Source organism: Gekko japonicus, unplaced genomic scaffold (genome assembly GCF_001447785.1).
Source record: "Gekko japonicus isolate JY-2015 unplaced genomic scaffold, Gekko_japonicus_V1.1 scaffold865, whole genome shotgun sequence".
NCBI lineage: Eukaryota > Metazoa > Chordata > Lepidosauria > Squamata > Gekkonidae > Gekko > Gekko japonicus.
In genome coordinates, this window is record NW_015167078.1 from 411,210 (window position 1) to 436,435 (window position 25,226).

The window sequence follows — 25,226 nt, forward strand, 5'->3', positions numbered from 1 at the left end:
CTTTCCCTAGCTCTCTCTCCATAAAAGAAGAAATAAAGAATTCTGGAACGGCTGATTGAGCCCAGCTTGAACTTTCTTTTTTCAGCCATTTCCTTTTCAATTAATGGCAAAAAAGAAATATGACATTTTCCACAGGCATATTTGATTTCCAGGTTTAATTATATGTTCTAACCTGTCTCCCATGCCAGGCGCAGTTACGCAAGATGCTCCTTCCCCTTTCCGATTTGCTTGCACAGTGCAGACCACATTACGATTCCAATTAACACTTTTCATCTCAAAGAGCCTATTTAACACATGAATAGGTGACTCTAATGAAAAGTCTGCCGTACGCTGATGAAATTTTAAATTATTCTAGATATAGTAGCTTTAAATAAGCACACAAACTATTTCATCTGCCTTTAAAATTTAGCTGTGTGTGTATACAGAGCTTAATGTGACTGGAGCAAAATTGCAACATGTTCCCATATTTTACTTCAGACAAAACCTTCTTTTCCAGAGATTAAAAAAGGCCATAGTAATGCAAAAATTAAACAACTGCAAAGGCAGAGGAGACCATCACTCCTGTATTGCAGCGATGGAAGAAAAGAACTAATTACATTTCTCTAGCTATTAAAAGTAAGGTCTAAATGTCAGCAGAGTTAGCTCTATGGGTAAATAGTTTAACAATGACTAAACTCCTTAGTGCACCTACATGGGGAAAGAGAAGGGGGAATTGGCAGAATATACCCCACCCACCCCGGCTAGGTCCATTAACAGACAAGGTGATTTTAACAATAACAGGCAAGGTACAAGAGGAAGTGAGTGATTTATGAAACGGTTCACTACAGGTGCCATTCCTCACTCTATATAATCCCACTCTGTTTAGGTGGATCACATATGTTCAGACTTGTGTCTAGTGGGTCAAACTACATGTGACAATTTTTAACAAATTATGGCTGGGCACCCCCGAGCTGACTGACTCCAACAGCCACATGTTAGCTGTGAGGGAACTTGTTTCTCTAGCTGATGGGGCCCTACGGTTAAGCACACATACAAACCACGTTACAGTTTTGTATATAGTCAGCTTGTTTGCAAAAGCTTGCCATGTAATTTCCCCAGGGCTCTAGTCGGGGGGGAGCTCTCAGGTACGGAGCTCCGGAAGAGAACCTCTAGGGGGCGGGGCGGTCATGTGGTGAAGCCCCGCCCCCTTCTTTACCCCGCCCTCTGCTTCGATCCTCATTCCGTTTGGGAATGAGGATGAAGCAGGAGGGTAAGTAGCCGGGCCTTCTGACACACTTCCGGTGATGTCAGGGGGTGTGGCCTTCTGTCACTTCCGGTGATGTCAGGGGGCGTGGCATATGCAAATAAGTTATGCTAATGAGTTATGCTAATGAGCTCCGGCAGCTCTTTTTCTACAACAAGACCCCTGAATTTCCCCCCCTCTCTGCTGCGTATATTACCGGTATTCTGTTGCCATGTATATTTTTCTCTTCACCATGTGTAATTCACATTTTCTACTAGAAACACTAGAATGTGTAAATCTCAAACGATAACCATGTTAACATCCATTTTTGCACGGACTCATGAGTCACTCTACTCCATATGCTAAATAATTTGGCATTACACTCATCAAAAACCCTATTCATGAGAAGTCAATTATTCTTTGACTGCTCAGGAAAAAAAGATCGCTATTAAAAAAAGAACATCCATTAAACTTTCAAGAGAAGCGTGCTGAACTATTAATGAGCTCCTCTGCAACAAGATTATGTACTAATCAAGATATTTAAAACTTGAACAAACAAGATTATATTCCACTCCTCTGTGTTGGAACATTTGTCATATATTTTTTTTGCATGTGCACATTTAATTGCAGGAGAAAAACTGTGATTGTTGGTTCCCTCAGAGCTCCAAATCTGATTCTGTTCTTCAGACAAATGAGAGCCCTTACTGGGAAGTGGACAGAGGGAGCAACTTTATGCAGGCCTGCTCAGAAATAAGCCATTTTATTCAGTATTGGGACTGAGCTTGCAACCTTCTGCATCCACTGGAGAGTCATATGGTGAGTGAAGTGGGTGAACATGGGCTCAGAAAACCTGGGATCAAATCCATAGTCATGACCAGGGTAGATGGTAACTAGGGATGGGCATGAACTGGGAAAATGGAGGTTAGATCCGGTTTGCAGTTCATGAAGTCCCACTAACTGGGACGAACCTCCCGCACTTTGCAAACCAGTTTGGGTTCATGAAGTTTGCGGATCTTCCCCCCTTTCTGCTCAATGAGTCAACTGGGAAGGCATTTAAAGGTTCTCTTTAAATTTCAGCAATTCAGCAATCCCTGTGGTTCCCCCTGCTTAGAAGTGTGTGGGGGGGAAATCCGGAGGCTGCAACTGGTGCAGAATGCTGCGGCCAGGCTGTTGATGGGTGATTTAAGTAGCCTTTACAAGCCATTTCAGCATTTCAACAATTCCTTTTGATCCCCCCCACTTCCAATGGGGGGGGAGCGACAGGGATTGCTGAAACGGCTTGCATCCATTTGTGATCAGGTTTCCTGATGCGTACTTTAGCTGAAACATATCCAAAGGAAGCTGGTAGGGGTGGTCCTTGCACAGTTTACCCAATCAAATTTACCCTCCTGACTGCTTTAAGTTCCAAAAAAAGATATGCAGAACATGGGTACCTGCCTCCCCCCCTCCCCCCCCCCAATGTGGCTCGAGCAGCCCAGGGGAGCAATTTCTGTTGGACAAATGGTGTGCATGGGAGAAAAGAAGCAAGCCATACTAGTCTGGCTCTCAGCCATAGTTGGCTGATGCACTTTGGACAGCTCGCTGCCCTTTAGCCTATTCTGCAACATTGGATAAAATTGGATAGACTGTTGTATATGTTATCCCTAATGACCTTTAGGGGAAGGAGAGGAGACAAAAATGTGATAAGTAATGAAAATCTGGCCAATTTGCATAGTTCTATCTGGCAGGAGTCTTGGGCATTATTCTAAATGGGTCTTTTCATATCCTTCTTTGGATCTTGCTAGGAATTCACATTGCTGTTTTTTATTCTTGTTGTTGTTGTTGTTGTTATTGGGGGATATTCTAGTAGAATCACCACCATGTTAATCTGTTGTAGCTGTAAAAATCATAAACAGCACTGGAATACAGAAGATGGATTTATTGTGCTGCAAGCTTTTGGGATGCCACTTTTTGTTTGCCAGGTAAGTTGTGTCTGTCTCTGTCGGTAAGCTGCAGGATCTAAGTCAAGGCAAGAAGCTTTATTGTAGTCTGACTCTAATAAAATTGCAGTGCTTTCATCAAGGGAGAAGGGAATAGTCAAAACTTGCATGTAAAAGCCATATAGCATGGATCCTCAATCCTCCAGCACAATCTCTGTCCACCATACTGCGATGCCTCCCAGAAGACAACATATGGGCTGTGTTCGCTTCCAGCTAATCACCTAAATAATAGCTGGCAGCACATGCTGTTTTATTTCTGTCATTCTTTCATTTTGCAATGAAACCTTGAATGCATACTGTTACTGTTAGGCTATATAACCACCACTTGTGCCAATTATGTAAGTAAAAATCCCTGCTATAGAAGCCTCACAGCAGCAGACAGAAGTGACAGGCCTTGTTACCCAATTGTACAAATACATGAACCTGCTTTATAGTGAGTCATACTATGAAGAATGGCCCTTCACCCCACAGTTTTCTCTCAAAGTTCACTGTATTGCACATGCTGCCCAGCTCTAAACAATGGCCTTCTCTCAGGGCTAATAAGTCACCAGGAACAAACAGCAGGCTGTAAGACCTGAAGATGGTCCTCTACCTTGATCTGACTGATCTGACTACCTACATCCATGTCACAGTGTTACTGTGACTAGAGTACTGTAATACACTCCACACAGGTCACCCCTTGAAGTCAACTTGGAGAATCCAGGTGGTGCAGAATGCCACAGCTTTGCTATTATTAACAGTTAAATAGAGCATGAATATTATTCCCATTCTGCAGTCACTCCATTGGCTGCCCATCAGTTACCAGGCTAACACATACATACAAAGCCCTTCATAGCCTTGGTCTGTCATGTCAGCGGGACCACCTCTCCCCCTATGCCCCACCCTGACAGCTTTGGTCATCAGAGTAAGCCCTTCTGTAGGTGCCACCCTGCAAATGGGCAACTGCCAGTACATGTTATGGCCTCCACCCTCCTGGCTTTCCACAAACTACGCAGAACTGAACTATTCAAGAGGGCTTTTTAACCTAGGTAATAGCGCTGAACAGTAACAAAAATGGTTCAGAAAGATGCTTGGGTAGAGGGTTGGGGACTGTTGACTGTATCATTGTGTACAGTTTATACTGTCTGTTGTAAATACAATCCTACTTTGTAATTTTTGCATCATTTAATGCATCATGTTAATACCTATGTTTTCTTTCAGCTCTGTTTTCAGATTTCTGGTGGGTTTCAGATTTCTGCAATCCAAATCCTATTGCATTGTATATTTCATGACCCATTCTATTGATTGTATTGACTTACTCTATGTAATCCATTTTAAATCCAAGTGAGAAAGGAAAAAGCAAATAAATAAATAAAAACAAATTGCTACCCGGCCAAGATCAGTCAGTCCAACAGACATGAAAGTGGGCCCCGCCAGTGCAAGTTCATAGTAGGGAGAAATCCCACATATATCAGATAGGTTGAGGGGAAAACCAAAGGACCACAAGGTCCTCTTACCCTATCAAACAGGAAGACAAGAATGGTCTTCCCAACTAAGGACTGTTACAGGTTATAAATTCTCTGGACATCAATGGGAACCTGGCATGAAGCTGGCTTGGACTCCATTTTGACCATGTGAAGCCACACGGCGAGAAGAAGCACAGACTTCAAACTCAAGGTAATGGATCTCACAGCTTGTACCTCCGAAGATTAAGGGCCTGTTCCTTTAAATATATCTATTTGGGACAAGCGTAGTCAGGGCAATACAGACTGTGGCTTGCCATTTTATTTTCCACATTTTGCTCAGTCCTGCTACCTCTAACTAATCCAGAATGTGTTTATGATTCTTTTTAAAAACTCTTACAACTACAGTGAAAGTTTAATTTCTGTATCCCACCAATACCCTGTCCTACTCTCAACTATCTTATCAAAGGTAAAGTAAGAAAAGCCTGTATCCCACCAATACCCTGTCCTACTATCTTATCAAAGGTAAAGTAAGAAAAGGGGGCAAGTTGACTCCTTCATTCCTTCATTCCTTATACTACACATATACAGGGAAAGGAATAGGGAAGGACTATAACTAAAAAAGGGGGAAAACTACAGAATTAAGACAAGGATCATTCTACAATACTAACATTCTTAAATGATGTTCTTACGTTAAGTCAATATCAAAATACAGATACAATACTGTAAGTAAGGTTTTCTTAACAAAATTAACTTGAGCCATTACTGCTAAACTTCAGGTAATTTCTAGGCCATTCTTTCATTTTTTAAAAAAAAACTTTTATATTATTTTTCATGTTTATTTTTCTTGTATTTCAGTTTAACTTTTAAGCAATTGGGGAGCAACCTCACCTTTTTCTGAGTGTGAATCCTCAGAGGTGCTACCAGAACTGCTTCAACTGTCTTCTGATTCAAAATCGCTTTTATCTTCTTCTTGGATGTTGTCTTCTTTCTTTTCTTCGTCTCCTGTCGGATTTTGTTGTTATTCCAAAAAGTCTGTGGCTTTCTGGGCAGAATCGATCTTCATCTTCTTTTCGTTGTGTTTAAATATCAGTCTTTCTGGGAATATCCATCTGTAGGGAATGGAATTTTTATGTAGAAAATAAGTTAACTCCTTATATTATCGCCTTCATTTCCGTATCTCAAAGGGAATATCCTTTAAAATTCTCGCTTCTTCGCCTTTGCCTTTAAGGGTTTTCCCAGTTGTTGCTTTCAGAACTGTGTCTCTAGTAGATGTTTTGGAGAATTTGACAAATATTTCACCAGGTAGTTTGTTTTTCTTTATAAAGTCTGGATAAGTTCGATAGACCAAGTCCATATCATTTTGCAGTAAATCCTGTTTGAGTTCTGTCACTGGTGCTAATACCTCGCTTAATAGTTCTTTTAAGTTTTCTCCTTTCTGCTCTGAGATACCCTGGAAGCATAGGACATACATTGATCTTTCCATTTGAAGCTGTAAAAGTTGTTCTTTGTCTGAAATTTGCTCTTTTTCCACTGCCTTCAGTTTCTGTTTAATATCAGTTGTTTTTGCATCCATTTTCTTTATGGCTTTATTAGCGCCATCTACTCTTTTGTCAATTCCCATCAGTTCCTTTTGGAAACCATCGAGTTTATTGTTGATACTAGACATCTGATCCAGCAGGGGGCACAACGCTGTTGCCAATATGCAAGGAAAGTCAGTAGGTACTTCCGGCATATGAGTAGGAGTTGCTATCTAGGTAGTCCCAGCCAAGGGTTTCTTCTCCAGTGCCATCTTTTTCCCTCTGCCCAACATTGTTTATACAAGATAAAGTTTGTTTGAATCAAAATGAAAGTTCTCCCATTTGAACGCTCTTTGGACTATTTTAAACCTTTTGGTCTTATTCAAAGTCTCTCATGGTCAGTATCTTTTTTCCCCCTTTGGGACTTTTGCTTGGGCACCGCTTAGTTTCGAGGGGGGGATACCCAATTCCTCCCCACCCACTGCTCTGTCCCATAGGTTAATTCTGTTCTCTTGAGTGGCTCATCAGGCGGATGCACTTAGCTTACAGTTTGTAGCGTTTGAGGTGCAGAGCGATCATAAGTGCGCTAGATCTCTTGCCTGCTTCATCCGGCAGTTGTCTCTGATTGCCATGATGGCTTCATGACGGCAGGACCTTTTGGGGTAAGGGGAGCCTCAATTCCTTGGCCGTTGCCTTGGAAGAGGCATCACTCTGAACCCCAGGCAGGGAGCTCCCTACAAGAGCTCCAGGGGGGGGGGATCAGAATAATCCGAGTCCCCTCCTGTCCGCTGTGCCTCGGAGTGTCCACATTAGAGCTCAATGGGATGCGTCCGATCCGTGAATCGCCAAAACCGGAAGTGACTCCTTCATTCCTGAAGGTGTGAAAGGGTGTCTGCTCATTCCCTCTGGAGCTTGGCTAAACAAAACAGTGAACACTGTACAGAGCCAGAGCCAAAAAGGGCTCTGGAGGTTTACTGGGATGGGGTCCCATTTCCATAGCCAGTTATACTCTACAAACTGAGTCACCGGAGGCAGTGACCAAAGAAAGGGACATGCTGGGAGTAAAGGGAAGTAGGTGAGTCACCAAGTAGTGACTTGGGGCAGCCTGGGAACATCCATATTCCCAACAGGGAAGGAGCCTGGTGCCTGGCAAGGGCCAGATGATCCCTCCACACAAGCCATTGGTTCATCTAACTCAGCACTGTCTGTTCTGATTAACATCAATTCACCAGGGACTTGGGCAAAAAAAGGGCCTTTCCCAGCTCCAGGTTATCTTAATCTCTGGCAGAGGCCAGAGATTGAACCGGAGACATTTTGCCTGCAAAGCATGTGCTCTGAATGCTAGCCACTCCCAAATCATACCTAATTATGTTGTTCTTTGCAAGGCTGAGAATGGGAAAGCTACTTATCTGCATGTCAAAAGATAAAGGAGAGTCATGTGGCAGGATCTTTTGCACCCAAAAGGTTACTTGCTTTATTGTGTAGACTTTCTACACAACTGGTGAAACTATGCTCCTGAAAGCAAATACCAATGTAGAGAAGCACCAACAGCAGGGTGAGATTAATCCTTTTAGCATATGCTCCTCTGAACAAATGCCTCCTTTTCCTTCAGTTCTTCAATTGATTATCCACATCATCATGTTTTTGTTAGTGATGCCTCTAGCACCAGTAACAAGATACTTCAGTGTAACCAGTGCTTACGAGGATGTCTATTGTCCATGACATATGTAAGAATCTGAATGAAAAAATATTTGCTCAGCTGGGAAATTGAGAATTTGCCTAGTACAAATAAACCAATGACATTATCAGGGCAAGGACTGTTTACATAGAACTTGCTAGAACAGTGCTCCAATCCACTGGGGACTCCTAACAGGTATAATTGCCTAAATGATAACGGATAGCAGCAATAATTTATTTGCATTCTACTATAGGCATAGCAGAATATGCAAGAAAGATGGGTGCTGACCAAGACGCTTACAGTCCAGGAACAGACCAGGAAACTAAAATGGCCCTGGAAAAATTAAGGTAAGCAGCCCCTATAGTGGTACAAGTCTAGCCCCTATAGTGGTACAGCCCTATTCTGATTCCCCCTCCACATGTTCATAGCTGTACTTCTGCAGGAATAGTTTATATGCTCACTGTTTTTTACATCAGGTGTCCCTCAACTCAGATCAGGCCAGTACCAACAATGTACCTTAGCTCATTCAATATCTCTGGTGGTAGTGGTGACAACTAGTGACCCAACACCAATTACTGCTGCCACCTAAGAGTTCAACCCAAGCAGCATCTGGAATACTGGCAGAATAAGTAGGTGACAATGACCATTCAAGACAACAGGCGACCAGGAACATTCCCTGTAAGTGACATGGCCAGTCCTCTCTGTTACAGGCTGACAGTGAGATTTAAATACACTGAGTTTGGTGTAGTGGTTAGGAGTACAGACTCTGATCTGGGAGAACCGGGTGCGATTCTCCATGCCTCCACATGCAGCTGCTGGATGACCCTTGGGTAGGTCACAAGTTCTCTCAAGAGCAGTTCTCTCAGAGCTCTCTCAGCCCCACCTACCTCACAGGGTGTCTGTTGTGGGGAGGGGAAAGGAAAGGAGATTGTAAGGCATTCTGAGACTCCTTCAGGTAACGAACGGCGGGGTATAAATCTAATCTCTTCTTCTTCTTCTTCTTCTTCTTCTTCTTCTTCTTCTTCTTCTTCTTCTTCTTCTTCTTCTTCTTCTTCTTCTTCTTCTTCTTCTTCTTCTTCTTCTTCCCAGAACAGCTTTAAAAGACCTTTCCTTTCTTTCCCAAATACAATAGCTGGGGCTGCTTTTTCAAGAGGAATTAGTGCATGAGGAGGGGTGAGAGTAGGGTTGCCACTTCTGGGTTGGGAAATACCTGGAGACTTTGGGATGGAGCCTGGGGAGGGCAGGGGTTTGGGGAGGGTGAAATGTCCTAGAATCCAGCCCCCAAAGCAGCCACTTTCTCCAGGAAGGCTGATCTTTTATCAGCTGGAGATCCATTACCAGGAGATCACCAGCCACCGCCTGGAGGTTAGTAGCCCTAGGTAAGAGGGCTCCTTACTCCTTAATCTTTTCTCTCACTGCCATTTTCTTGCCGCAAAATCCTCCCCAGCTGCTTTTAGCCCACTAGGGGAAAACAGCATTGATACCAGCTTCTACAGTGCTCAGAAAAATATGAGACATGTATTTCTTTTTACCGTAGCATTTAAAAGCCACCTCTCTTTACAGTAGGATTAAAAGTAACCTCTTCCTCATCTCTCTGCTACTCTTCTCTTCAAAAAAAAAAAAAGAAGAAGCCCCAGCATCTGCATTTGCATTTGGAAAAGGAACAACACAAAACACAAAACAAACACAGGCCTAAGCATAATATGTAGCTGGGTCCTGAAAATACACCAAAGTATCAGCTTACTAAATGTACCCATGGGCTGGGGTTGCAGCCAGGCTTATATTTCTGAGTGTGGCACTTATTATACACTCCGTGATGATAGTCTCGGAGGGCAGCTGTGTTGGTCTGCAGTAGGAGGGCTAGATTCGCGTCTAGTAGCGATTCAGAGACCAACAAGATGCTCAGGGTATAAGCTTTCAAGAGTCAAAATTCCCCTCGTCACATCTGTGTAAAGTGCTGCCAAGTCACAGCCGACTTATAGTGACCCCATACAGTTTTCAAGGCAAGAGACTAACAGAGGTGGTTTGCCATCGTCTGCCTCTTCGTAGCAACCCTGGAATTCCTCAGTGGTCTCCCATCCAAATATTAACCAGGGCCAACCCTTCTTAGCTTCCGATACCTAACGAGACCAGGCTAGCCCGGGCCATCCAGATCAAAGTGGCCTCGAATCAAGCCCTTATTATACACTGTCAGAGTTCTGCTCCAATATTACTGTGCCTGGAAGGGGAACATAGCCCCCCAACCAAGCCTCTGACCCAATAGGTTCAGTGTAAATTCTGTCAATGGGTAGACAGCATACAGAGTAGATCCCTATAAGTTTAATCTTTAAGGTTAGTGAGAATAGCTTAAGAAGTAGTTTCAAAAAGTAAAAGATGAAATCTTGGCACAGTATCCCAACAAAGGATTTTAGGCATAAGAGACAAAAAAAACAAAACAAAACCGGAAGTCCAGTGGCACCCCAAAGTCTAACAATATTTATGCCAGTATGAGCTTTCATGAGTCAGAGCATGGAAGTATAGCCACAGAAATGGTAGAATATGCCCAAATTAGAGCTATTGCCCATGTTACACTTCTAAAACTGTTTTCAGAAGGGACAGCAAGAATATTTTTTGGCCTCTGTTATGGTTATTATTTCTGCATGTGAACAAACTATTCTTAATTTGAATTGAAGCTCTTAGAAAGACATCTATCTCATTCAAACACTATGAACAGATGTGGCCTTACAAATATGCATTTGCAATTTTCTGCCCTAGAGAAGGGTAACATCTGTGCTACCCTGTAAGGAGAATTACTAATTGCACTAGAAGATGATGGGTGTAGTACTTCTAGGAACACCAAAACATGAACAACTGAACATGCAAAACATCTAGGATATTAAGAAGCAAAAATAACCTGTATCTGTACTGGAATTCAAAATATGAGTAAGAAACAATCCTAAATGATAGAAGTGTTTCCAGAGTTCACTCCTGCAGGGTTGAAATCATTACCTAGGAAATGGTTGTACCCATGTGTACTGCCCTGCAAAATGCAAGAATGTGAATCCAGAACAGTTCAGCAGTATAATTATTGAAACATGTTTAGTCCAGTTTGTAAAGACAGAATTGTCATTGCTTACCCTACCCCCTCCAGTGCACCCATTTTCTATAGATTATGTGACGGATACTGCCTCTGCATAGGAGCCTGTGTACAAGAGTGTAACGTATGTAGTCTTCAACTGCACTCTGTTTTATAGTGCAGGCTAAGGTTGCCAGGTCCTCCCGGTCACTGGCAGAGGATGGGTGGTGGTGGTAGGGTTACCAGATCCAGATTGGGAAACTCCTGGAGATTTGAGGATTGAGCCTGGGGGTGGCATGGACCTCAGTGGGATACAGTGCCATAAAGTCTACCCTCCAAAGCATTCATTTTCTCCAGGAGAAATTATCTATGCAGTCTGGAGATGAGCTGTAATTCCAGGGGGTCCCCAGGTCCCTCCCACCTGGAGGCTGGCATCCCTAGTGTAGGCCCTTTTTAGATATTATGTCCACACATACTAGGAGACTGGCAGCTGTGCATATCGGGAGCGTATTCCTTCTGACACCAGCAATCACCACATCACCTTGGTGCCCCTGATCGGACAGCATTGGTGAAGGCACATATCAGAGGTAGCATGCTATTGATATGTGCAGTTGCCAGCCTCCCACTGAACACAGACATAAGGTCAGAAAAGAGCTGTAGAGATCATGCCATTAGGGTCTATCTGTCTTGGGCTATATATGTGTAGGCTCCTATTTGAATGTCAAGGGATTCTTCCACCACATATTGGATTGAATGAAAGGGGGATACATATCTCTGTTTGATGTAGTGGTTAAGTGCGCGGACTCTAATCTGGGAGAACTGGGTTTGGTTCCCCAGTCCTCCACTTGCAGCTGCTGGATGACCTTGGGCAAGCCATAGTTCTGACAAGAGCTGTCCTTGAAAGAGCAGTTCCTGAAAGAGCTCTCTCAGCCCCACCTACCTCACAGGGTGTCTGGTGTGGGGAGGGGGAGGGAAAGGAGTTTGTAAGCCGCTTTGAGACTCCGAGTGAAGGGTGGGGTATAAATCCAATCTCCTCTTCTATTTGGGATATCCAAGTAATGTTTCCTGTTTTCGGCTATGGAATGAATTTGTAAGAAGGCTACTCCAAATTTAAAAGATATCCCTTAAACAGCAATTAAGTTTGTATGAATGAGGAAAAAATACAGTCAAGATAAACTACAGGATATAACAGGATTCCTTTATAACTTGACAATGGGCATAAAGAAACTTCAATGAATATAAAGAGCAAAATATGAATCACTAAAATATCTCAAATTTAGTTATCTATTTTATTTAATAAATATCCTCATTGGTTTGTGAAAGGAGAAAACGTATTGTGAATGTACTGACACACACACACACACAAAATGAGACAATTCATTTTCATTCATAAAAAATGTAAAAAGATGAATTTTGCCATGCTAATGAAGAAAGGAAGGACGCAGATTAGCTTAGTCTATCTTTCCTTTATATTCTCTCCCTTTTGTGATTCTAGGATCTGATTAAGAGAAAATAAATTACTAGAACTTTTTCCTCATTTACAAATGAATACCTGGACTTATGCATGAAGCTCAAGAAAGCCCTCAAGCATCACGAACAAAGAAAACTGAAGACTCAGAACTTTATATTATCTACCTCATATTATTATCCACCTTTGCATTTTTACTAAGCCCTCTTTTGTCCTCGATCTCATTTTGAATTCCACAAGATGTGCTGAAATAAAAACCTTATGCAACAGGTGAGTGCGGCATGAACCTGGGACTGGTTATTTATTGTCAGACATAATACCTTTTCCATATGAGTGACGTTCCTCCTATCCATTTGGTCCAGCCTTCAGGGTTCGAGTGACTTGTGAACGGGACTTGGGGAGAAGAGCGTGTGACCATTTTGTGCAAAGAAGAAGAAGAAGAAGAGAAGAAGAGAAAAAGGCCAGTGCATTGCAACACATGCATAACAAGAGCACGTCAGGGAGAACACAGTTCTCCAGTGAGCCCTATTCTGATTCCCCCTCCACATGTTCATAGCTGTACTTCTGCAGGAATAGTTTATATGCTCACTGTTTCTCATATATTTCAATGACATAGATTGCACTCAGAGGTCATTTCGGGGGGGGGGGAACGCGGGGGAACGCAGTTCCCCTGGGGGAGGTGCAGGGGGGCGGGGCACATGATGAAGCCCCGCCCCCTGCTTCCGGCCGTTCCGCTTCCAGCCCTCATTCAGCCAGGAGGAGGCAGGAGAAGAGGGAGGGTAAGTTGCTTCCTCCCCGCCTCTCCCCACCCCTGCCTGCCTGGGGCCAGGGAGGGCCTTGGCGGGGCTTTGTATTCATTTACTTGCAATAAGGCTAATTAAACATTTAAACACATCCTCAGCTTTAGGACTCAGTATTTGCTAGCTTCCAGAAATCAACCTACAAGGTTTGAAGAAATCTGGGGTGGGTGTGGGGAGAGAGAAATCCAGTTCTACTGAAGGAAAACGGAGACATTTTGAAAAGCAGATTCCACAGCAATCCATCTTGTGGCCACAAGCACTAAAGTCTCCATTTTTTAATGATTGCTTGTGTGTGAAGTCCATGAAGAAAACTTATTAAGTAATAACTAAAACCCTTTAGGCCATAGCTTACTTTCGCGGTACCATTAAGTTGGCGTGCACTTCGCAGCCCACCCTGTCAGCAGGTCTTTCTTCTGCATGCACTTATCACCTTGGCATCTCAGTGTTAAAGTAAATGAGACAATATTAGCAAAGGGCAGGGATGTGGGCTGACATCAGAACACTAACAGAAATGGCACATCTGCTCAATGCCCCTTTTTGTGTGTACTGAACGTATTACTTGTAATGTGTAACAGAAAAGCCAAGGAGTAAAACACCTTTGGGTTGTTTTTTTAACATATTAGTGTTTGTGAGAGAGAGGCAGAGAAGAGGCAGAGACGCTGTGAACGCGAGTGCCCACGTACACTCCACTCCATTTTCTTTCATGATTGTTTCTCAGATCACAGCAGTCTTGAAACATTTTCATTACATTTGACTTATAAAAAGGGTACATGCGTCATGTGTCCCTGGGACAGAAATTCAAATTGGGCAGAGGAAGGATTCGTATGCAACAAGGACAGATGTGGAGTTAGGGTTGCCATCCTCCAGGTGGGGCCTGGGGATCTCCCGCTTTTACAACTGGTCTCCCGCTGATAGAGATCAGCTCCCCTGGAGAAAATGGCTGTTTTGAAGGGTGGACTCTATGGCATTGTGCCATGCTGAGGCCCCTCCCCTCCCCAGACCCCGCCCTCTCCTAGCTCCACCCCCAAAGTCTCCAGGTATTTTCCAACCTGGACTTGGCAACCCTATGTGGGGTGCAGGGCGTCTCTGTGTACTTGGCTCACAAAAACCCATTGCAAGAGTGAGGGTGGGAGGCCACTCAGTTTTGTGCTCACTGTAGCAGTGTTCTCATGGGCAACAGTTTGCTAACCTCCAGGTGGCTGCTGGAGATCTCCTGGAATTACAGCTGATCTCCAGGCTACAGAGATCAGTTCCCCCTGTGTTTGGAAGGTGGACTCCATGACGTTATACACTGCTAAGTTCCATCCCCTCCCCAGTCTCTACCCCCTCCCCCAAAATTCAGGAATTTTCCAACCTGGAGCTGGCAACCCTACACCTAAGAAATCAAAGCATGAAGCTAAAAGTGATTGAGTGGTCTTTAAACCTGTTTCCTTGGAGGAGGAGCTTGGAGGAGGAGTCTCAGAGCAGCTTACAATCCCTTTCCCTTCCCCTCCCAATAACAGACACCCTGTGAGGTACGTGGGGCTGAGAGAGCTCTCCCAAGAACTCTCCATGAGAGAACAGCTCTGAAAGAACTTATGACTGACCCAAGGTCACACCAGCAGCTGCATGTGGAAGAGTGGGGAATCAAACCTGGTTCTCCCAGATTAGAGTTCTTAACCACTACACCAAACTGGCTCTCAGGAGGACCGAAATCCTGCCCCTCTCCTACCTTACCCTGATGCACATTCTGTTGTTTCCAGGCACTTTTCTTCCTGCCAGGCCCACTCCCAGTATCACAGCTAGGCTGGAAGACAAGTATTAAAAGCTACAGACACCAACATGGTAGCACACTGGAAGGGGCAGGGCTTAGCTTTGTTTGCCCCTGTGGCTCCAAAAGGGCTCCCACACATTGCTTTAGATGTGAACGGGTGGACCCAGGTATGAGTACAATGGACCATCCATTCAAGTCTAGTTTGACCCTTAAATTAATCATAGTGTAGTGCTAAGCAGAGTTAACTCTTTAGAAATATATAACTTCATTTAGGACTGCATTGGCAGATACCAAAAACTATAGTACTTGGGAAACTTGCTGTCAACACTGAGTTGTTCCATCCTTCCTGAAAGGGGGCCTGTGGGCCAGTGCAATTTGCCTGTGTGAGCAGAGGAGGCAGAGGCACACTGCATCCCTCAGAAGTCCTTGAAACAGACTACCCCCCTGCCTCACGCACACCCTTCCATCTTCATTAAGGCATTTTGCTAGTGTGGTTGTGGTATTCGTTTATTAAAAAGTGATGCAGGTCCGTGATTTCTGGCTACTTTATCATCAAACTATCCTGGTCTCATAGATTCATTTTCATTTCTTCTGAACTGTCTTTACCACACAAAAGAATTAAACAGAGGTCTACAGTCTTATAGAAAATTGCAGATTAGTACTGGTGCTCAGACGTAAATGAATATTTTAGATCATCTGAAAAACTAACCTTGCAGTACAGAAGTTGAGCTCAACAACACTAAAAACACAAATCAGCGAAATGCTGGGCATGGAAATAAAAACCCATATATTAAATGAACAGCATTAATAATACATCTGTCACTTTCACACCAAACCAGGCTAATTTCTCATCTTTGGCTATGGTCATGTACAGCTAGGGAAAGGATACCTTCTCAGCCTCCATAAGTGAAGTACCCAAAGCAGCTTAAAAACCACATCACTCACAGTACAATCCTAAGCAGAGTCACACCCTTCTAAACCCACTGACTTTTATGGATTTATAAGGGTGTAACACTTTTTAAGACTGCACTGTCAAAGATCTAACTCCAGACATAACAAACATAACATTCTGAATCTCTGAATGTCCCATGGGCTAGGGATGCAGAATACAAATTTTAACTAAACAAATAATGTAAACAAAGTAAAGCAGGACAGAAACATCAAAAAGGGGATCTAACATTGCAGTCTTATGATGAACTACACAAGTTTCAATGGACATGGAGAGGTGTAACTCTGATTAGGATTCCACTGGAAAAGGGAGAAGATAATATTTCCGACAAGAAAAAGTGTGGGCTCCTTTGGTGACATAAATTTTAAAAGGTATGGATAAAGAGAAATTTCTGTCACGTGATGCTGGAACGCAGGCTCACACAGCAATACTACTCTGGGTCTAAGATAGGCAAAAGGGAGTACTTCTCATAACACTAAATGTATGATGGCATGCCTTTACAAAAAGACTAAGACAAAGTTCTTGAATGACAGGTCTCTAAAGAAATGGAAAAGTTCCCCCAGTTTTGTGTTTGGTTGTTGTTGTGTTCAAAATGGCTGCCTTTGGGGGGGGGATGTTTTTGACCAGTTTCAAGAAGAAAGTCCATCATTAACAGCCTAGGAAACAGATTCAGGTGGGGTAGCCATGTTGGTCTGAAGCAGCAGAACAAAGTTTGAGTCCAGTGGCACCTTTAAGCCCAACAAAGTTTTATTCAAGGTATAAACTCTCATGTGCAAGCACACTTCTTGAATAAACACTTCTTGAATAAAGACTTGAAGAAGTGTGTTTGCACATGAAAGTTTATACCATGAATAAAACTTTGTTGGGCTTAAAGGTGCCACTGGACTCAAACTATGTTCTAGCCTAGGAAATGGAAAAAGGGTCTCTTGAGGGTCTGGATAAAGGAAATGCAAAAGAAGAGAAGAAGAAGAAGAAGAAGAACAAATTAGATTTATACCCCGCCCTTCACTACCCAAAGGTGTCTCAGAGCGGCTTACAAACTGCTTTCCCTTCCCCTCCCCACAACAGACACCCTGTGAGGTAGGTGGGGCTAAGAGAGCTCTGACAGAAACTGCTCTTTTTCAAGGACAGTTCTTATCAGAATTATGGCTTGCCCAAGGTCATTCAGCCAGGTGCGAGTGGAGGAGTGGGGAATCAAACCCGGTTCTCCCAGATTAGAGTCCGTGCACTTAACCACTACACCAAACTGGCTCTCTGTCACGTGAGGGAAGTGTTTGAGAACTAAATGTGAAGGATGGCCTCACTGACTGGTCAAGATCTGGGAGGGAACACCAGATCGTAACTAAAGAGGAACCAGAAGCCAAGAAATGAGGAGAGGGAGAGCGAGCTGGAAAAAAGGATGTCAGCGCACCATCAAAGAGAACTGAAGGGAAATCTTTGCTGGACAACTTGGCAGCTGCAAAAGGGCAAGGAAACAGAGCTCAAAGAAATCGCTTTGTCTTATAAATCTGTCAGAAAAACAGTCTAGCTAGGTTTCCATTTGTTATTTTCTTACCTAGAATGATCTTATGGTTTTTGTCCCTGCTGCTAAAACAAACCAACTTCTTTCTAGTGCATGTTAATATTGCTTTTGGGGAGGTGGTACAGTATAGGCCAATTGCGTCAGGTCTCAGATTATTGCCAGTAAATGAAAATTGATGGCAGTTAATTCATCATTATTACTACCACCACTACTACTAGTATTACTATAGAAGTTATAGTTGACAGCTCCCACACTGAGCTTAATCTTCTTCAACTTTCAGAAAGAGTTATTAGGGTAGGGATAGAAATCAGTATACATAATATTATATAATGCACCTACATAAATCGATGAGGAGCTGGTAGTTTAAATACCGAGTGCAATCCTGGAGGCCCTGTCTTAAACAGAATATTAAGAAGCTGGGAAAAGTTCTGTTACTAATGATAAAGTTGACCTGTAAGAACAGTGATGGTCAATCACATAAATGAGCTAACAACAGAACTAAACAGCAGTGTAAGGGGACATTTGCAGGGTGTCCAAATATTTTTTTAGGGTGTTCATACATTTGAAATTGCCAGAGGATGATTGCTAGTAGATGCATTTCCTGCTAGAAACTTCTTCAAGCATCTGTGACTGGCTCCAGCAATGAACAGGATTTTATCCAATGGGGAAGTTTCTTTAGATATAAAGTAAACAACGTGACAACTTAAAGTGGTATAACCCAGGATAAGACAAACAGATAAATAACTTGGTTCACTACAAAGTCCATACGTGCTTACCAAGCCAAAATCGTCAGTTTAATATTATAAACTCAGGAATTGCTTAAATGGCTATGGGGTGTGTTAGATGTGGGGGGATGTCCTTGAATTCTTTCACATGGAGGCTCATGTTGAATTTATTCTCTGTACTGGGAGCTAAGATTTAATTTTCTATAGATATTGGGAAGCTCCCCTCCTCAAAAGACCCACCTCAAAAACTTTTGGAGTGAGGCAGTTTCTAAAATATGTAACATAAATTAAATCAGGCTTATCAGTGTATGCTGAATGCATATAATGGTGGACAACCAACTAACCATAGAGTGGGAGCAGCTACCTGCAAACCTTTCCCACAGATGGTTTGTGTAACCAGCCCTTCAGTTACTACTGAGAGGCACCAACTATTTATTTCTTTACTTTATTTATAACTCACCTCTTTCACTGACACTCAAGGCAGATTACAAAACAATTTTTTAAAATCTTCAATTAGACAGCACAGAATCATAGAATCACACAGAGCTGGAAAGGGCCATACAGGTCATCTAGTCCAACTCCCTGCCCAATGCAGGACCAGCCTAGAGCAGGGGTGGCCAAACTGCAGCTCGGGAGCCACATGGGGCTCTTTCACACAGCCTAATGTAATGTTAATAAAAAGCATGTGTGTAATATTTGTTCATGTCTTGTGGCTCTCAAATGTCTGACATTTATTCTATGTGGCCGAAACGTTAAACAGGTTTTGGCCACCCCTGGCCTAGAGCATCCCTAACAAGTGTTTGTCCAGCCACTGCTTAAAGAGTGCCAGTGAGGGGGAGCTCTTACTGGTAAAAAAAAAAAAAGACAGCAGGCAATTTCTCACTAGAGCTGTCTCGCAGCACAGCGCCATTTGCCTCGACACAAACATGTCAATTTCACACCCGAGGCTGTGGGGCTGCATTTGACTCGGGGCTTCGCCCGATTTCCTCCGCAGTTTCATGATCCTCAAAAACCAGGATCACGAAACTGTGGAGGAAATCGGGCGAAGCCCCGAGTCAAAATGAAGCCCTGGAGCTTCGGGTGTGAAATTGACATGTTTGTGTCGAGGCAAACGGCGCTGTGCTGCGAGGCAGCTCTAGTGAGAAATCGCCCAGCATCTATGACTGAATTAAGGGGTTGGAGCACCATTCCAATGAGGAAAGCCTAAAACCTCTAGGGATTTGCAGTTCAGAAAAAAGACATCTAAGGATGAACACGACAGAGATTTATAAAATTATGCATGGAGTGGATAAAGTAGATAGACAGGACTTTTCTCCCAAAGGAAGTACTTCTTCAGTGAATGAGCAATAAAGTTCCAGGAATCACTGCCAGTGGATGTAGGGCTAGGAACACGGTTGGCTTTAAAATGGGAATTAGAGAAATCGACGAAGGATAGGTCCATTAGCAGCTGCCCATGGTGATCAAAACAAAGCTCCACAGTCAGAGGCAACAAATCTCTGAATCTCAGCGCTAGGAGGCAACTCAGGGAAAAGCCTTAGCCTCGATCCCCTCCAAGGCCAACCTGGTTGGTCACTGCGTGAAACAGGAAGGTGGACTAGATGGACCACTGGTCTGATCCAGCCAGGCACCATATGTCCTTATAACTCTGTAGTACAAATCTCATTCGTTTGCACAGAACTTGTGCCAGTAGTATGATTTGAGGCAGATGCCCCCAAAGTGATTGATATAGAAGTACCGTCTTTATTAAACACAAAAAGACACAGCATATAATTGCTATACAAAGTGTGAGCCTCATCAGCAACGTATTCAACATTTTTTGTAATTGGCGTCAATTCATTCAGCAGTAAAAGTGCCACAGAAACAGGATGTTACTGTTTAAAAAGAAGCAATTCCACTCATCTCCCTAAATAGTCTCTCTGGAGAGAGTCCTTATTTTTGCATGCCATGTCCAAGTAATGGTTGTGTTGAATTGTACAGCTGTCTGTCAATGTTATTTGGAACAAAAAAAAAACCCCACACAGAATAATCACGGAAGACAATCCCAGAAGAAATCAAAGAACATGCACTGCAAATGTGAGAAGTGTAGCACGAAGGAACTCTGGTCAAGACATATCATCCAGCCATCAGAAATTGATTAATATATTTACAGTAATTAGGAGTTCTCAAAGGAGGGGAACAAATTCCTGAATCTCATTTCATCTATTCCAACACATTCATATATTCTTAATACTGAAATACATTTGTTCCAGATATTCAGGACAATGACATAAATTCTTCTCCTATGCAAATACAGTAGCGTCATTTTTCCTAATATTGAATGGATGAGTCCATGCCTAACAGGAAGCCATTGGAAACAGAGCCACCTGCAGATGGGGGTTTCTTCATTTTTGAGGGGGGGGGATCCCCATTTTACAAGGAAGATTCCCTCCCCCACAAGAAAAGCCTAGTACAGGTTGAGATATTTGAAGTATGGAATAGTGATGACAGTTGACTTTCAGTTAAGGAAGGAAAACAGAGTAAGGAGAAGAGAAACTGATACACAGAGTATTTTGTATTCCACTGGACATGACAATGGGTTTGGAAAAGTCATTCCTTGATGGGTCTTTGAATCCTCACATGATCACACGCCTCTGCCTTATACTGAATCAGACCCTTGGTCCATGGAGGTCAGTACTGTCTACTCAGACTGGCAGTGGCTCTTAGGTATTTCAGACAGCGGTCTTTCTCATCACCTACTGCCTGGTCCTTCTAACAAGAGGTGCTGGGGCTTGAACCTGGGTTCTTCTGCATGCCAAGCAGATGCTCTACCACTAAGCCACAGCCTACATACGTTTTCTCCAGGGCTCCATTTCTCCAGCACTCCTACTGGTTTTATAGCAATTTCCTCTAATATACTTAACTATCCTTCCCAGACAGTATGCTGTGGTATGCTTGTTTTATTTAAATAGCTTTGTGGCCTTACCGTCTACAATTCTTCTCCAGTCTGATTTACTTTTTGGACACACAGCAGCCCTGTATGCATGACATATTGAGGTACAAGCCAATGTATGCAGAGGACAAGTGGGAATGAACAGACCAGCACCATCTCCTGCTTGTGACTAAGTATGGTCACCTCATCCTTGCCTATGAGGGGCCACAGCTCAGTGACTGAATATCTGCTTGGCTCGCAGAAGGTTCCAGGTTTAATATCTGGCATCTCCAGTTAAGGGTCAGGTGACAGGTAAGGTGAAAGACCTATGTCTGAGACCGTGGAGGGCCGCTGCCTGTCGGAGAAGACAATATTGGCCTTCATAGAACAATGCTCTAACTCAGAATAAGGTACCTTCACGTGGTCATGTATGTGTTCAACAAGGACACAACTTGCATGCTCACATTCAGAAGAATGTGGATGGGTGAGAATGGGTCCAACATGCTCAGCTGTGAGCAAGAGCATTGTTGGCATGCTCATTTCTGCTCACATTCTAGGCTTTTTGATCTGTCCTTGTGTGTTGCATATATATCCTAGGTACTGTACAGTCATCACACACAAACCTATCCCACCTGCTGACAAGACAGCAGGCAGTTCTTTAAATTCTACCACCTTCCAGAGGAGCCAGGACGATACAGTCTCCCTATCTAATATGTTATTTAAAGTTTTACATCCCACCTTTAAATCAAAGGATTCTCCGGGTGAGGTATTACAAAGAGTAGCTTAGATTTTTATTTATTAAAATATAAATAAAGATTTCCCTTGTGGCTCATTGTGGCTTACAATTCCACTTTTTAAAACATACAAAGTACAATAAAATCCCAGGTAACCCCCCCTCCCAAACTGTCTTTAGCCCACACCCCTAGAAAAACCTTAGCAAATTAAAAAAAACCTTGCAGTGCCCCCTAAAAACGTCTAAAGATGGTGCCTTCTCACCTCCTCACGGAGCCCACTCGAAAGGGTAGGAAGTACTACAGAAAACAAACAAACAAACATAGGCTCTGGTAAATGCCAGGTGAGCTACCTTATAGCAAAATAAGGGGTTACAGTACAGATACCCTGAGATGAACAAAAAATACTGCAAAGCGTGCAAGCAAGTAATAATGATATTTGAAGAACTTGTAGTGGTTAGTAAATGCAAAAATACAAATTTGCAGTAATACAACAAATATTTTGTGTTGTTACAGATGATGTGACGAAATTCTCCGGAGTCAATCTTCCGTTTCGTTAGAACTTCCTCCAACATCAACATTCATCAAGATGTGCCTTCATTGATTCATAGACATTCCAATGGATTCATCGATTTTCACAAAAGGGAGTAGTACTCATTCCTGATACTCTTCAGACCATAGTCAAAGAATGCAGGCTATTCATTGACTATGGTCTGGAGAGTATCAGGAATGAGTACTTCTCCCTTTTGTGAAAATTGATGAATCCATTGGAATGTCTATGAATCAATGAAGGCACATCTTGATGAATGTTGATGTTGGAAGACGTTCTAGGCACGATCAAAGAAAGAAGGGCACACGGACCAAGATCTCGCCATGACCGTCAAGGACTGAATTCCCACAGAATTCCCATTTTGCACCCAGGATTACATTTGGCCCCTAGGTGAGCTACCTTAAGCAGGGGAACAGCTGGTGTGTGGCAACCCGAAGGCTATAGTTGACACACAGGAACGTATGTGGAGATATGCCAAAATAAAATCCCTCTGCTCAATATCACCTGGACCACTGGCCAGTGGCTGAAGCCAATGTCTTTCTCTTTATCTGCAGTCCCTAGGCAACTAGCATTCCACCAGAGCCTGCTAAAGCCCATCAATGCTAATAAACAGGAAAAGAATGCATGTTGTTATTGAGAGGCTTTTTAGCTGACAAGCAAGTAATAAATATATAAAATAATTACGGAACCTAGTGACACACACACACACAAATTAGGATATGTCTATGCTTCTTCAACAAATTGGAAAAAAAATGAAATCAACATGACTGCAAGACTTGCTCTCTGAGCAACACACACGATTCCTCTCCCCTCTCCATTACACCATCATTCTCAGAATCACATTGCTATTTTTTACAAGAGAAAAAAAAAACTGGATTAAAAAGCTAGCCAACATTTTAAAGCAGCAGATCACATCAAACAGATGTCAAAACTATTCAAACAAAAGCCAATGGAAATACCTAAGAGACAGACCTAAGTAACAGATTTTACTTAAAAGAAAGACATACATGAACAGGACCAGCTGCTGCTGCAAAAGACTTATTTATTTATTTATTTATTAGGCTTCTACCCCTCCCTCCCCCACAAGCAGGCTCAGGGCAGGTTATCCATAATTTCAGTACCTTTGCTGGAATACATTATCTATAATTTTATACGTAAGGGGGAATGGAACAACTTTATTATATATAAAATAAGTTAATCCATTCCCCCTTATATATAAAATAAGTAAATTATTTCATTCCCCTTTCCTGTAACCATTATTTGAATCCATGGACTTAGAGGTTCACTGTGAGCTTGCCATCTCTGCTTCCATTTAGCTTTCATAGAGAAATATACCTCAAGATTTAACAATCTGAGTCACTGGTCTCCTACAAACAGTACAAGGGGGAACCCCTCAACATCATTCTAACTTTAGCAGCCAGTCCAACAAACATGTTCTTTTCATGCTCCTCACGTAAAACTGGCCAGAAAGAAGGGGAAGGAGGAAAAGGCAACCTTTAAAATAAATCAGAAAGGAAATGCAGTTTTCGCAGCAGAGCTGACTTCCCTTTTTTGTTATCTGGAATACAGTTTATTTTGATCCATTTTTAAAATGAGAAATGGCTTCGGAGGAACTGGATTCCTTCATAAATGTTTACTGCTTCTCTTGTCCTTATTGGCTGGAAGTTTTGTTTAATTCTTTGGAATCTGGCATGAAAAATAACTTTAAAAAAATGCCACGCCAAGCTAAAAAAACAAGAGGGGCGGGGGGTGGGGAAGGATGCCATTCTTACCAGGTATGTGCCACAGTGAACCGCCGCTGTTTCGGTATGTTGCTGTTCAAAAGCATCCTGCGCAAAAGCCTTGGAGAATTCCTGGGAGAAATGACCGGTGACAGTTTAGGAGAGATGGAAGAAGACTTCCTGGACGTCCTGAGCTTTTCATGCTGCAACAGGTTTTCCCGCAGTGTCTTCACAAGATCCTCGTTGAGCCATGGGTTCTGACAATGCGGATTATCCACTTCAGGTACAGTCAAAGTGTCTGGGCTTGTTGTTTGCTGATCCATGTTCCCAAAGCAACTATATTAGGGAAGTTTCTATAATGCAATATGATATTTCCTTTTGCAGCTTTAAAATATATATAGAGAGAGTTCTTTAGCTTATCATTCCTGACTCTGAGCCACCGCGCAGAGCTTCAACTCTGATTCAGCCTGTTCTGATTTCTGCATGGTTTTTCCTCCCCTCAGAGTGCACAGATAATGAACAGCAGTGGGGGGAAAATAATAAAGCAAACTCCTCCAGTGAGCCTGTTAGACATCGCCACTCCTCTTCTAGCCAAAGACCAGCCACTCTGGCTGACTCTACTTGCGAGTGAGCGCAGAGGGAAGGAACGGTGTGCTACGAAAGAGCTTCTGTGCCGGAGCAACCAGGCTGCCTGTCAAAGTATTGGAACTAATGCACTGCAGCTGCCAGAGTGACTCCCGATTATGTACACACACACATAACAAAAAAAGTGCTGGGTGGGAGGAGGTCTCAAACCGCCAGCGTGTTCATTTTGTTTGGCTATTCTTCCCCCCTCTGATTATTTCTCAGTCTGAAGGGAAGGAGTGGAAATGTTGCACATTAGCTTCTTCTTCTTTTTTCTTCTTTTTTTTTTGGTGCCTGTTTGTTTCTACATTTCCCCTCCAACCTCTGCCCTGTCATATATTATTTCGTCAGCAAGTTAGAGCTTGTCAGAGAAACATACAAATTCAGACACTGGCCCAGCAACATTTTTTTCTCTTTTCACCAACTTGCCCCACCAGGATAATTGACCTCACTGACAGAAAGAAAGCTTATTTTCTCCTCAGGTTTCTCCACAGAAGCACAAAGTGGTCTTGCTATGAGGGAAATGGCCACTGAGTAGCCGGAACTTGGGGAATAGACAAACCTTGCTCAAATGCAATT

At 42.9% G+C, this 25,226-nt stretch overlaps 1 protein-coding gene across 1 annotated transcript in view; it reads right to left on the minus strand.

The window, feature by feature from the left end:
* Window positions 1–24,628, minus strand: part of LOC107111769 (cAMP-specific 3',5'-cyclic phosphodiesterase 4D-like) — a 358,756-nt gene extending 334,128 nt beyond the window's left edge. Inside the window, exon 1 of the mRNA XM_015412798.1 lies at window positions 24,075–24,628. Coding sequence (XP_015268284.1) covers window positions 24,075–24,346 — 272 coding nt within the window. The 5' untranslated portion in view covers window positions 24,347–24,628. The remainder of the gene's footprint in view (window positions 1–24,074) is intronic.
* Window positions 24,629–25,226: the final 598 nt, after the last annotated feature.